This window comes from Suncus etruscus, chromosome 1, assembly GCF_024139225.1.
Source record: "Suncus etruscus isolate mSunEtr1 chromosome 1, mSunEtr1.pri.cur, whole genome shotgun sequence".
In the NCBI taxonomy this organism is placed as follows: domain Eukaryota; kingdom Metazoa; phylum Chordata; class Mammalia; order Eulipotyphla; family Soricidae; genus Suncus; species Suncus etruscus.
The window spans coordinates 29,282,761-29,295,807 of NC_064848.1; the positions used below are offsets into that span (position 1 = coordinate 29,282,761).

The 13,047-nt window shown below is 31.6% G+C and overlaps 1 protein-coding gene across 1 annotated transcript in view; it reads left to right on the plus strand.

Moving 5' to 3' along the window:
- Positions 1 to 13,047, plus strand: part of SPAG16 (sperm associated antigen 16) — a 1,100,078-nt gene that overhangs the window by 44,192 nt on the left and 1,042,839 nt on the right. The window contains exons 6-7 of the mRNA XM_049768212.1: positions 1,514 to 1,621; positions 6,551 to 6,668. Of these exons, the coding sequence (XP_049624169.1) occupies positions 1,514 to 1,621; positions 6,551 to 6,668 (226 nt within the window). The remainder of the gene's footprint in view (positions 1 to 1,513; positions 1,622 to 6,550; positions 6,669 to 13,047) is intronic.

The window sequence follows — 13,047 nt, forward strand, 5'->3', positions numbered from 1 at the left end:
TTATATTCTCAGTTTTGAACCTGGGGAATCACTCCTGGCTATATTTGGAGGGCAGTATGGGGTGCCAGGTATCTAATTTGGGTCAGCCACTTGCAAGACCAGCAACTTGCGAGACAAGCCTGCTCTACTATATTTATTTATAGTACAGTCTGACTTGTGAGATAGTCTTTAACCGAGAAATTCCAAAAACTGTATGCTCTGTCAAGAACTTGAACATCTAACTTCATCTCACATCCAAGTGACTGTCTCTCAGTGATTGCTTTGACAAAGTTTCTGGAGTACAAATCTGTTCATGGGTACTTATTCTATGCTAATTTAAAGTCTGAAATATTGTAATACAGAGAACATAGATTTACTTTATTCTGTTCATTTCTGAGGTGTCAGCACTCTAATTGAGTTCATTCATCTTTTAGAATGTGAGGTTCTTTGTAGTAGCACTTTATCAGTTAACAAAGACTGATAACTATATACTTATTAAAAATTATGGTTAGCAATATAATATTGAAACTGACTTCTATTATTTTTATAAAAACGTTTTGTCTTAAAATGCTCTGTACCAGCTATTTTCAGAAAATACAGGTAGTTTTACTGTTTTTAAAACTATATTGAAAACTTTTTTATTCAAGTTGTCAATTAATTCAGTAATATGATTTATAATTTTGTGTGCATTACTGTAATAAGTATTATCATTCTAGAACTCAGACTATTTCTGATTTTAATTTTATAACTAATCCAATATGTTAAAGATGTTTAACTGTATATTAAATCAAGTTCAGATTTACATAACTTTTAGTTATTTTGAATTATGCTATTTTATTTTAAGTTTAGTAAAATAGTTCTGTTTAGAAGTAGATAAGTTTTAAGTTATATTAGAGTCATTATTTTCATTTCCCTACTTAAATAAAATGAAATATATACCACTGTACTCTTTTTCTACTTCTATATACCATTATGGTGTTTGGTATCTATGAGATATTCAAAAGAATATTTGTTTTTAAATAAACTAATAATTGTTCAATACTAAATTTGAAATGATGGGTAAGTGACTTTTGAGGAAGATATAAATTAAGGTGGAGGAATATTGTACTATGGTGATGGTAAAGTATATAAACATTCACTTTTCAAAAAACCATTTATACCACAGTGTAAGTTAAATCTTTTGTTTGTTTGTTTAGTTGGTTTTTTTTGGCCACACACGTTGATACTCAGGGATTACTTCTGGATATGCACTCAGAAATTGCTCCTGGCTTGGGGAAACTTATGGGAGGATGGGGATCAAACCCAGGTCAGCTGCTGCATTCAAGGCAAATGCCCTACTGCTGTGCTATCGCTCCAGTGCTGAAAGTTAAATTTTAAAATAAAAATTTAAAAACCATTGTTATAACAGAAAACTTAAACAAAATCATAAACTGTTTAACACAATAACAATAAAATTAAAACTAAGCTATTGTTTCTGCAACAAAATTAAATTAGTGCGTTTTAAAATTGTTATTATTGATATTTTATTTTTCAGCAAGGCCAGATCAGAACTGCTGAAAACTCAGAAGGAACGTGATTTTCATCGAATGCACCACAAGCGACTAGTTCAGGAAAAAAACAAGTTAGTCAGTGACCTGAAAGGGTAGGTTCATAATATTTATGGTTATATTAACTTGGAATTGGAGGAGGGTTTTAGATAGCTATTCAATCTATTTCTTGATGATCTACAATGTGTCAGTTAATATTTTGGATTAAAAAATCAGTAAGCGTCTATAGTGGGTTAAGAGAAGTGAATTTAGATCTTGCTGTCATTGTAGCAGTCACTATAGGAATGTGTCATGTGGAGACCATGTTAGTACTTGTTAGAGTTTTATAAATTATTTTTCTTTTATCAAATAATTAGCTTGACAATTATAGGATGAGAAAATAGGAGAATCTCCCTGGGGAACATTCATTCTTTCCTATGGGTGAAAGAGGCCTCTACTCTAGCTTGAGCATAGTTAAAGTCATAACTTCATTAATGGAGTGTTAGGGGAATCTGAGAATAAGTTCTACAGACTTAGTATCCTCAAATGAATTATTAGTTAGTAAAACAGGCAATTTTGTCAATTGATAAAAGGGTCTATTTATCAAGATGGCATAGTATGAAGTATACATAGATTTAAGGCCTGGGAGACAGCTCAAAGAATACTTTCTTGTGAAGTATAGAATTTAATTCCTGGTTTCCTACTATCTTTGATCTGTGGCAGTAGTGTGTTATTGATGGTCTCCAATTATATTATAATAGTTCTGGTTACCCTTAGGTCTGAGGAGTGAACCATTAAGCTTTTGGGATAGGCATATTGAGATAAGTTTCACTGAGAATGGTCCCAGGCCACACCGGAACTAAATTTAAATTGTTATAATACAAAATGAAGCAAACAGAAAATAAGGAAAGCTATCACAAAAGTTACAATGAAATATTTTAATAATCTTCTTTTTTTTTTTTTTTTGGTTTTTGGGCCACACCTGGTAACGCTCAGGGGTTACTCCTGGCTATGTGCTCAGAAGTTGCTCCTGGCTTGGGGGACCATATGGGACACCGGGGGATCGAACCGCAGTCCGTCCAAGGCTAGCGCAGGCAAGGCAGGCACCTTACCTTTAGCGCCACCGCCCGGCCCCGGAATATTTTAATAATCTTATCGGTTATTAGAAAAATAGGTAACATTTCTAAAAGATATTAAAATTAATAAGGGGAATAATTGACATAAACAGTCTTGTTTTTTCAAGTACATGTGGAGTGTTCACAAACTGGATTGAATGTAAAGCCACTACATTTCAGTGAAGTCCCATTTGTTTATCTTTGCTTTCAATTGCTTGGATAGCATTGCTTCTTCCTCGAAGATGCCTTTAGTCTCAAGGTTATCGAGTATTTTGTCTAGGTTTTTAGCTACATACCTTATAGTTTCAGGTCTGATATAAAGATTTTTGTCCAGTTTGATTTAACCTTTGTGTGTGGTGTTAAAGAGAGATCTAAGTTCGCTTATTTGCAGGTGGCTGACGAGTTGTCTCAACACAACTTGTTGAAGAAGCTTTCCTTCCTCACCTTTGTCTTTCTTGCCCCTTTATCAAGATTAATTGGTTGTATGTCTAGGGTTCAGTCTCAGAATACTCGTCTATTCTATTGATCTCAGGGTCTGTCTTAATTTCAGTACCATGCTGTTTTAGTGACTATTGCTTTCCAGTACAATTTAAAGTTTGGAAAAATTATGCCTCCCATCTTTTTCTTCTAAGATACACAAAGTACTTAACTAGAAAAAAAATCTAACCTATTAAAAAGAGAAGAAATGAGTAGAACTTATCTCAAAGAAATACAGATAAACAAAAGGCAAATGAAAAATGCTCCACATCACCAACCATCAGGGAGCTCCAAACAACAAGACATCATCTCACGTCACAGAGACTGATACACATTACAAAACAAACAAACAAAAAACACACACCAAAAAAAACAACAAAAATAAACAGTGCTGGCATGAATGCAGGGAGAAAGGGATTCTCATTCACTGCTGGTCAGAATGCCATCTAGTTCAGCCTTTTTGGAAAACAATATGGATATTCCTTAAAAACTGGATATTGAGCTCTCATATGATCCAGCAGTACCACTACTAGGGATAAACTCTAGGCCGGGAAAAAAAAATTGCCCATTGCACTCCTATGTTCATTACAGCACTATTTATATTAGCCAGAATCTGAAATAAACCAAGTGCCTGACAACAATGAGTGGCTAAATAAACAGTGGAACATATACACGATAGAATACTATGCAGCTTTTAGAAAAAATAAAGTCATGAAATTTGTGGATATATGGATGGACATGAAGACTATTATGCTGAGTTAAAAGAGTCAGAGAAAGAGGGATAGACATACAGTAGTCTCACTGTTCTGTGGGATATAAAGAAAAATAAAAGAGACTATGGTGATAATATCAAGAGACAACAGAGATGAGGGCTGAAAGGACCTGTTCATGCTATTTGCTTACCACAGAGAGCAGTGAGTACAGTTGGAGTACCAAATGCTCTGACATCTATCATGACAATTGTAATGATAGAGCAGTAGAATGCCTTTCCTGAAGATATGCGATGTTGGGAGAGAAATGAGGGACAATGGTGGCAGGAAATTACACTGATGAAGAGTAGTATTAATTCTATAACTAAAACCCAACTACATACATTTTTGTAAACATGGTGCTTAAAGTAATTATTAAAGAAAAAAGCAGAAGTGTCCAAGACCACATTGTCAATAACAGCAGAAGACAGACTTGGTAACAATCTAAATTCTGACCTTGTAGGCCATCATTAATTAAGTTAAGGAACATTTCTCATAAAAATTATGAACATGAAGTTTTGAATGAAGAATGTTATAATGTTAGTTGATGGTGGGGGAGTGGGAGTCAGAATACCACATATTCTATACTCTACAATTATAGTCTTCTTAAGCTTTAGCTAATAGATGAAAGCTAACTTGTAAACACAAATAATTGTATTTAGCTGTAAAAAGAAACCCTATAACAAAGAATCAATGGTATGCAAAAGGTATATTCTGACAACAATTAAATTAAAAATTAAAGAGTTATTAAGGGGATCCTCCAAATTTCTTAAACTCAAGTAACAAACTTCTAAAATGAATCAGTAAGCCATAGAAGGAATAGGAAACAAATTTCAACTGATTCAATACAACATATTAACTATGATGTAATCAAAGAAGTATTCAAAGTGAAATTGGTAGCTTCAAAGGCTTTCATTGGAAAATTAAAAAACATCAATTAATTTTGTTTCTTAAAAGCACAAAGTTGGGTAAATTAGATACAAAGAAAGAAGAGTGATGAGATAAAAATAATTATAAAATCAAAAATTTTGTAGCAAAGTGAAGGCCAGAGAAAATAAAGAACAATAAAATGACATTGCTCTTTTGTAAGCATATTAAATGAAGGAATTGAGCATACAATTGACAGCCTTCCTAAAAAATAATTTAGTAAATATTATAAAGTGAGAAAAATTGCAAGGATTTAAATAATATATTATAGATGAATACATAAATTAATTTCAGCATTTTAATTTTCACATATTTTATAAGGAAAATGAATTTATATAATTTATATGTAAGTTTATAATTTATAAAATTAAAGTATATAACTTCTTTAAAAATTTTCATAGCCTTCCCATTTATATATAAAACTGAAAACCACTCAATTATCAAAGGATATTGATTTTAGAATATTGATATTTTAGATTTAATTATGAATATATATATCAGTGTATACTAATATATACTGATATATTATATATATGAATCAAAGATGTACCAAATAATTATGCCAGGTGAAATTAGGGAGTATCATGAGAACACATTTTATAATTCTTTTTGTATGAGTACCTCCCCAGTTACATGAATTCTGAAATGTCCAGAAACTGAGGAAATAATTTTATTTTTTATAACAACTTGGGTGCTCGCTTCAGCAGCATTTATGCTTAAATTAAAACAATAGCTTCCGGAGGAGTAGTGCAGTGGTAGGGTGCTTGCCTTGCATGTGGCTGACCCAGGTCCCCAGGGCATACCTCATTTCGATCCCCAGGGTCCCATATGATCCCCCAACCAGGAGTAATTTCTGAGTGCATAGCCAGGAGTAAGCCCTATGTGTCACCAGTGTGGCCCAAAAACCACACAGAAACAAAAGTTAAATTAAATTAAAACAACAATTTTAACTACCCTTAAAACCATATTTTTTAAAACTAAGCTCTAATTTTAAAGACACAAATTATGCATTGATTCAATTTACAAATGTTTTGAAGAAATTTTAAAACAAAAATAGATTTTAAATTATACACCAACTTGAATTGTTCAGCCACAAGAAATTAAAGTATTTAAGTACATGATTTTATTAATCTGAGTTGATCAAGCATTTTCGAAACAATTCTTTATTTTTTTTTATGTAAGTCACACTTTTTCTTTTTTTCTTTTATTTGGTTTTGTGGCCACACCCAGTGATGCTCAGGGCTATGTGCTCAGAAATTGCTCTGTGGCTGTGAGAGACCATATGGAACACCTGGGATCTAACCGAGGTCTGACCTGGGCAGCCGCCTGTAAGGCAAATGCCCTACCGCTCTGCTACTACTCTGGCTCAAAGTCACACTTTTTCTACTTTATAATTGTTGTTAACCCTTTCTTTTTGAAAAAGTTTCGAATTGAGTAAATAAACTTTTTCTTTAATAAATAACTCTATCCAAGTTTGTACTTAAATATAGTATATACTTTTCATGCTTAAATTTAAGATCTAAGTGTTTACTTAAAAATGCTAGTAGGAAATGGAGAATTGGTAACAAGAAAAATATGACTTTTTTCTACTTCTACTTATTTTTTGAGAATTTATATTGATGGTACTACTGATACTGCTGCCATTTGTTGTATTGACCTTCATACAATTATTCATTTTATCCAATGTAAGAAATAGATGGTATAGATGTTAGATGGAAATCACTGATTTAATTCAAGTACCCTTTAAGATGTGATTTGGCCTTTTATTTTTTTACAGATTAAAATTACATTATGCATCTTATGAACCAACGATAAGGGTGTTACATGAGAAGCACCAAAATTTACTGAGGCAGAAAATGCTGACTTCCTTGGAAAAAGACAGAGCAGTTGGACAGGTAAAAAGATAATCAAAGCTTTCTCAAAATGATTATAACCTCTTAGTATTTTTATAATTAATTTATTTGTATTTTTATTTTTCATATAAAATCTTTAAGCAACATATTTACAAGCATGATTGTAATGGGATTTTAGTCATAAGCAGAAATCCCTTCTCCTTAAAAATAATGGCTTATTTATGAAAAACATATTTTCACTAATTTTCACATTGTAGCAAAAGATGGGATAATTTGGAAATATTTACAATAACTTTCTATACTATTTTATTCATATTTTGTTGCTTGTTTTACGCCACACCTGGTCGATGCTCATGTGTTATTCCTGGCTCTGCTGTCATAGTGTGCAAGGCGAACTTCTTACAGCTGTGCTATCAGTCGAGCCCCACAATACATTTTTAAATTAAATGCTTAAACATAAGTTTATAGATTTTATTTATCATTTCCAAACATATATGAGGAAATGAACAAAACTTTGCAATTTCCCCCCAAATTTAAGTTTGACATCCCTGTTTATTGACACTATTCATTATTTTTGCTATTGACATTGATTTTCTTTCCTCCTTCAGGGTTCTGCATAGGCAATGGTGAGCAACCCTGGCAAAAAATGTAAAATGAAATGTTTATGAACCATGTTAAAAATACATAAGTATTTTAGACAATATAAAAGTGCAGTGGTGCCTTACATTCTTTTATTATTTTCTGGAGAACTTAATTTTGACCAAACTTTTCATAAGCTACAAAAAACAACATGGGTTTTGTATTCTTTTTTTTCTTGAGTGATTTTTATTTTTGATATGTTTAGTCAAGTTTATTTGTATTTAATTGAGGTAATTCTTAGCTACTAAAATTTAGCAATTTGTTGCTTCTGATTTTGTGCTTGAATGTAAATCTTTTCTCTTGTTAATTATATTATTAGTGCAGATTAATATAATTTTCATTTAAGTAGAATTGTATGTCAATATTTCTTTTTGTTGGTTGCTATTTATTGTGTCATGCTTTGTAGTGCTCAGGGGTGACTTTGGGTTCTGCATTCAGAAATTACTCATGGCAGGTTTGAGGATCATATGGGATGCCAAGATCGAAGTTGGGTCATTTCATTGAGTTTTAATTATTTATTATTACTATATTCTGACATTCAAGTTGTAGAGTCTCATTTGAGAGATCATTTGTGAATTATGTATTTATATTGTACATAAGTTCTTTATTTGATTATTATGCTTTTACTATTATGTATATTTTTGCCTTTTGCATTTTTGACTGTAATTTATCTCGGATTTTTTCTATTTGTTTATAGTTTTACTTGGATTCTTCTGATCTTTGATCCAAGTGCCTGCATACTTCAACTGAGAAATTCATAACTATCACTTATCTACTATTTATTATTTTAACTATTATTTAACTATTTTATTATTTATTTAGTAGTTCAATTAATTTTATTTCATATTCTTCAAGGATTCCAATGATTTGTGTGTGTATGTATATATACCACTTGACTATGCCATCTTTCTTTGATTCATTTCCATGAAAACTTTTTTCTTTTATATTTTCTAGAATTATCTTCATCTCATTTTGATCATCTTAGCTTTTATTACGCTGCTTACATTTTCTATTGCTTTTTATAACAACATAAAAAATTCTTAATTTTTGTCACTTTTACTCTTGGCTCTGTCTGTGCCTGGAGCTTACACTAATGGTGCCAAGAATTGGACAGATGACTCTTGTATGCAATACATAATTAATTTATTAACCACCTGTAGAGTTGAATAGTACAGTTTATTTTTAAAAAATATTGGAAAATTAAATAACAGAAAGACTGCAGGATGATAAATTTTCTAAATAAGCATAATATCTGATTATAAATATGGCTGTTAGATATAGTTAAAAGCCAGTGAAGCATACATATTATTATTATTTTACAATATTATCTTTTAGAGTTTGACTCCTTTTACTGTTTAAAAGAAAAACAAAATAGATTTGAAATAAAATTATATTTTAAGTTCAATTCATTCTTATTGCTGCTCCCCTTTAACTTTTCAGATCTTATTGCGCTCTAATTGTAGCACTGTTGAGAGAGGATGGGTTCTTTGGAAATATTTGCAAGTTCTGTTTTTATGCTATTTTGGATGGTTATTTGTAGGATGTTTTTTCTTCTTTGTCTATAATTGGTACTAAAATAATTAAAAGAAAATTATATCATAGTGTTGTTTGTATACATCATCATCTCTATAACCTCAAGATCTGTTGAGAGTTTTGCCACAGAAACATACAAATGTGTTCATCTAATTTTATTCTATGACAATATATTGTTATACTCTAGAATATTGAATAGCTTCTTTTTTTACATAATGAAGTAATTGTTATAACCTTATTGATTCTACTACCCTGTATATGGGTGAAATTATATATGTAAATTTATATGACAAGTTGTGAGAAAATACTTTCATATTATTTTTTTTTTCATGAGTTCATTAGAATTTTTTTAGTTTAGGAAGTTATTAGAGCACTGATATAACAATGTAATATTACTCTCTGATTTTCTTAACACTTAGAAGTGTAGAGAATAATATTTTATTAATACATGGTTCTTTAAAATATTTTATTCATTATCCATTGCCATTTGGGAAATTCTGTTATTGATTCCAATTTTTTAACAACTTTTTTATATACTCATAGAGCCTCATGATAATAATGTTTGGAAATTACGCAATTTAAATTTGCTCCAATGTTCTCTAACTGACTCAGATTTTACTAATCTATCAGTAATGCCATCCTGAAGTTTGGGGAAATGATATTGAGAGCTCACAAAAAATAGTTTGGAATGGTTTTAGTAGTAGCTTAATACTCTGAGCTACTAACAATTTGGTGTCTTTTCTTCTTTCTTTTCTTTTCTTTTTTTTTTTATTGTTGTTTTTGGGTCACACCCGGCAGTGCTCAGGGGTTACTACTGGCTGTCTGCTCAGAAATAGCTCTTGGCAGGCATAGGGGACCATATGGGACACTGGGATTCGAACCAACCACCTTTGGTCCTGGATCAGCTGCTTGCAAGGCAAATGCTGCTGTGCTATCTCTCAGGGCCCTTTTCTTCTTTCTTTTTATAAGCAAAATAAATGTTAAAATTTTTATCATTTGTAGTTGCTACTAAATGTATAATGAAAAATGTTCCAGAAAACCCTATTCAAAAATGTTTTTCTGTAATAAGGGAACAAAACCTAAAACAAAGTTGAAGGATAAAATAAAGATATTAAGTCAGTTGAGAAATACAGGCTTTTGAGGTGGTACATAATGTAAATCTCTGGTATCTAACCCCATTTAGTCTTACTGATACGTCACCTGCTCACTCTTCTCCCTAAAATAACCTCAATACCAAAGAATTATCATAGAGAAATCTGTTTCATAATATAACCCAATAGATTCCAAGTCATCATTAAAAGGCAGTAGAAAGAATTACACCTAATTAAACAGTTTCTTTATACCTGGGTGCCTTTGCATTGCAATATGGTTGACATTAAAATATCCTACAATGACCAAAGAAAAAGGACACAAGATACATGTTTTAAAACAACAAAAATAAAAAAGTGAGGAATAAAGATAATTATATAAAACATGAGTCTAGGTAGTTGTTATGTTTGAGTCCTAAAATATCTGACATTCACTTAAAACAAAGACATTTGCGATATAACAGCTTATAGCAGTAATATCCTACAATGACCAAAGAAAAAGGACACAAGATACATGTTTTAAAACAACAAAAATAAAAAAGTGAGGAATAAAGATAATTATATAAAACATGAGTCTAGGTAGTTGTTATGTTTGAGTCCTAAAATATCTGACATTCACTTAAAACAAAGACATTTGCGATATAACAGCTTATAGCAGTAATCATTATGTGTCACATTATTATATGTAAAGTGTAAGAAGTAAATCATTTGATAATAACATCAATAACATTTTTCATTAAAGTTATGCTTTGAAATCTGGTATCTTATGCCATTTTGTTAAATTAGAGATCAATCTAAATATCTTAGATCTAAATACTCTGATTATTTTTTTGTTTTTTTTTGGGGGGGGTCACACCAGGTGACACTGAAGGGATACTCTTGGCTAAGTGCTCAGGAATTGCTCCTGGCTGGGGGTACCATATGGAATGTCAGGAGATCGAACCAAGGTCCATCTTGGTCAGTCGTGTGTAAGGCAAAATGCCCTACTGCTGTGCTATTGCTCAGACCCTACTCTTTGATTTTCTTTTAAGTCAGATGAGCAGTTACTGTTCTTCTGTTGTCCCTATAGAATTTTGCACTTAATGTATTTGAAGTAATTTCCTCCTCTTGTCTGCCTACTATCAGCTTCACTAAGTGAACAACTTCTGTGAGAGAAAACTTGCTTCTTTGTCAGCATAAATAATTATGATCCTCAATCTGCCTTTCAGTCTCTGCCAAATGTAAGCAATGATGGTAGATGAACCTTGTTATAAATCGTTGAAATTAGAAAGATTTTAATGATTGGTTTCAGGTATACAATGTTTCAACAGTGTGCACTTTCCTCCACCAATTCAGCCTTCCTCCCACCCACATTACTCTCCTACCACACCAATCAGGCTGCTTCTATGAGAGGTTCTTTTTTTCCCTTTACTAGCTTTTGCTAGTGGGGTTTTCATACATAATGCTATACCACCTGTTGACTTTCATTGTTTCACTTCAAATTTTTTGCCCCTTTATAAAAAATTAACGAATCATATCTATCTATCTATCTATCTATCTATCTATCTATCTATCTATCTATCTATCTATCTATCTATCTATCTATCTATCTATCTATCTATCTATCTATCTACCTATCTATCTACCTACCTACCTACCTACCTATCTACCTACCTACCTACCTACCTATCTATCTATCTTTCTATCTATATTTATCTATCTATCATACCTATCTTCTATCTATCATCTGTCTATCATCTATCTATAACCTATCTATCTATCATCTATCTATAATAATCTATCTCTCTATAGATATATGTAGGTGTTTATCTCAGAATATTTAACCCTATTCCACTGATATCAGGCCTCATTTTCTGCCTCTATTCCTGTACCATCTTTTATTAATTGCTATTACTATTAATTACTTGTTTTAATTGCCATTTAATATGCTATTGTAGTACCAGACTTCTATCTTTTTTCAAGGATTGCTTTACTTATTCAGGGCAACATTTCTGTCTCTCTATCTCTGTCTCTCTCTGTGTGTATATGGTTATTGTCCTCTATGAATTTCAAAAAATGTTGGATCTTTTTAAAATGTCATGGGTTTCTTATAGAACCTGTATTAAATTTGTATAGTAAATTGGGAATATTGCAATTTTGATGATATTAATACTCTCACTCACGAAATTGGGATGTGTTTCTAATTATTTGTATCCTCTTTTATTTCTTGAAGTAGTATTTTGTACTTTTATTTGAATAGATCTATGAACCCTTTAGTTAAGCTAATTCAACATGGTGCCTGATTTTCTGAAGTATACTTATAATTTTTTTTAAGTTTCTCTTCTCTTTCATTACTTGCATATATGAAATCCATGGACTTTTGCATATTAATCTTATAGCCTGTCACTTTACTATACAAATCTATTGTTTGTTTAAGGACTTTTTTGTTTGGTCTTTAAAATTTCTAAATATAATGTCATATAATCTGCAAAGAGTGATAGCTTGACTTTCCTTTCCAATCTGTACTACCTTGATATCTTTGCCTTGCATAATTGCCAATGGACAACCTATGTCTGGAACTATATTGAATATATGTGGTAAGAGTGGGCACCCTCATCTTATGATTGATCTTAAAGGGATCCCCCCTTAGTATACTGTTTGCTGTGGACATGTGGTGATTGACTTTGACTATGTTGAAGATTCCTTCAGTTCTGATTTTGTTCAGTGTTTAATCATAAATAGGTGCAGGATGCTATATAATACTTTCTATATCCTTTATATGATCAAAATTTTTTTTTATTTTGGGCCACACCCAATGACGCTCAGGGTTTACTCCTGGCTATGTGCTCAGAAATCGCTCCTGGCTTGGGAGACCATATGAGACATCAGGGATCAAAACAAGTTCTATCCTAAGTCAGCCACTTGAAAAGCAAACATCCTACAGCTGTGCCATTGCTCTTACTTTTTATTTTATTCATAGCATATATTACATTGTTTGATTTTTTATATTAAATTATCCTTTTATATCTTGCATAAGTTCTACTTGGTCATCGTTTATGATTTTTTCGATGAGTTGTTTGAAAATTGCTGATATTTTGTTGAAGATCTTTGCAAACAGTATTCATCAGGGTATTGGCCTTTAATTCTTTTTGTATGGTATGTATCTACATTTTGTATTAGAG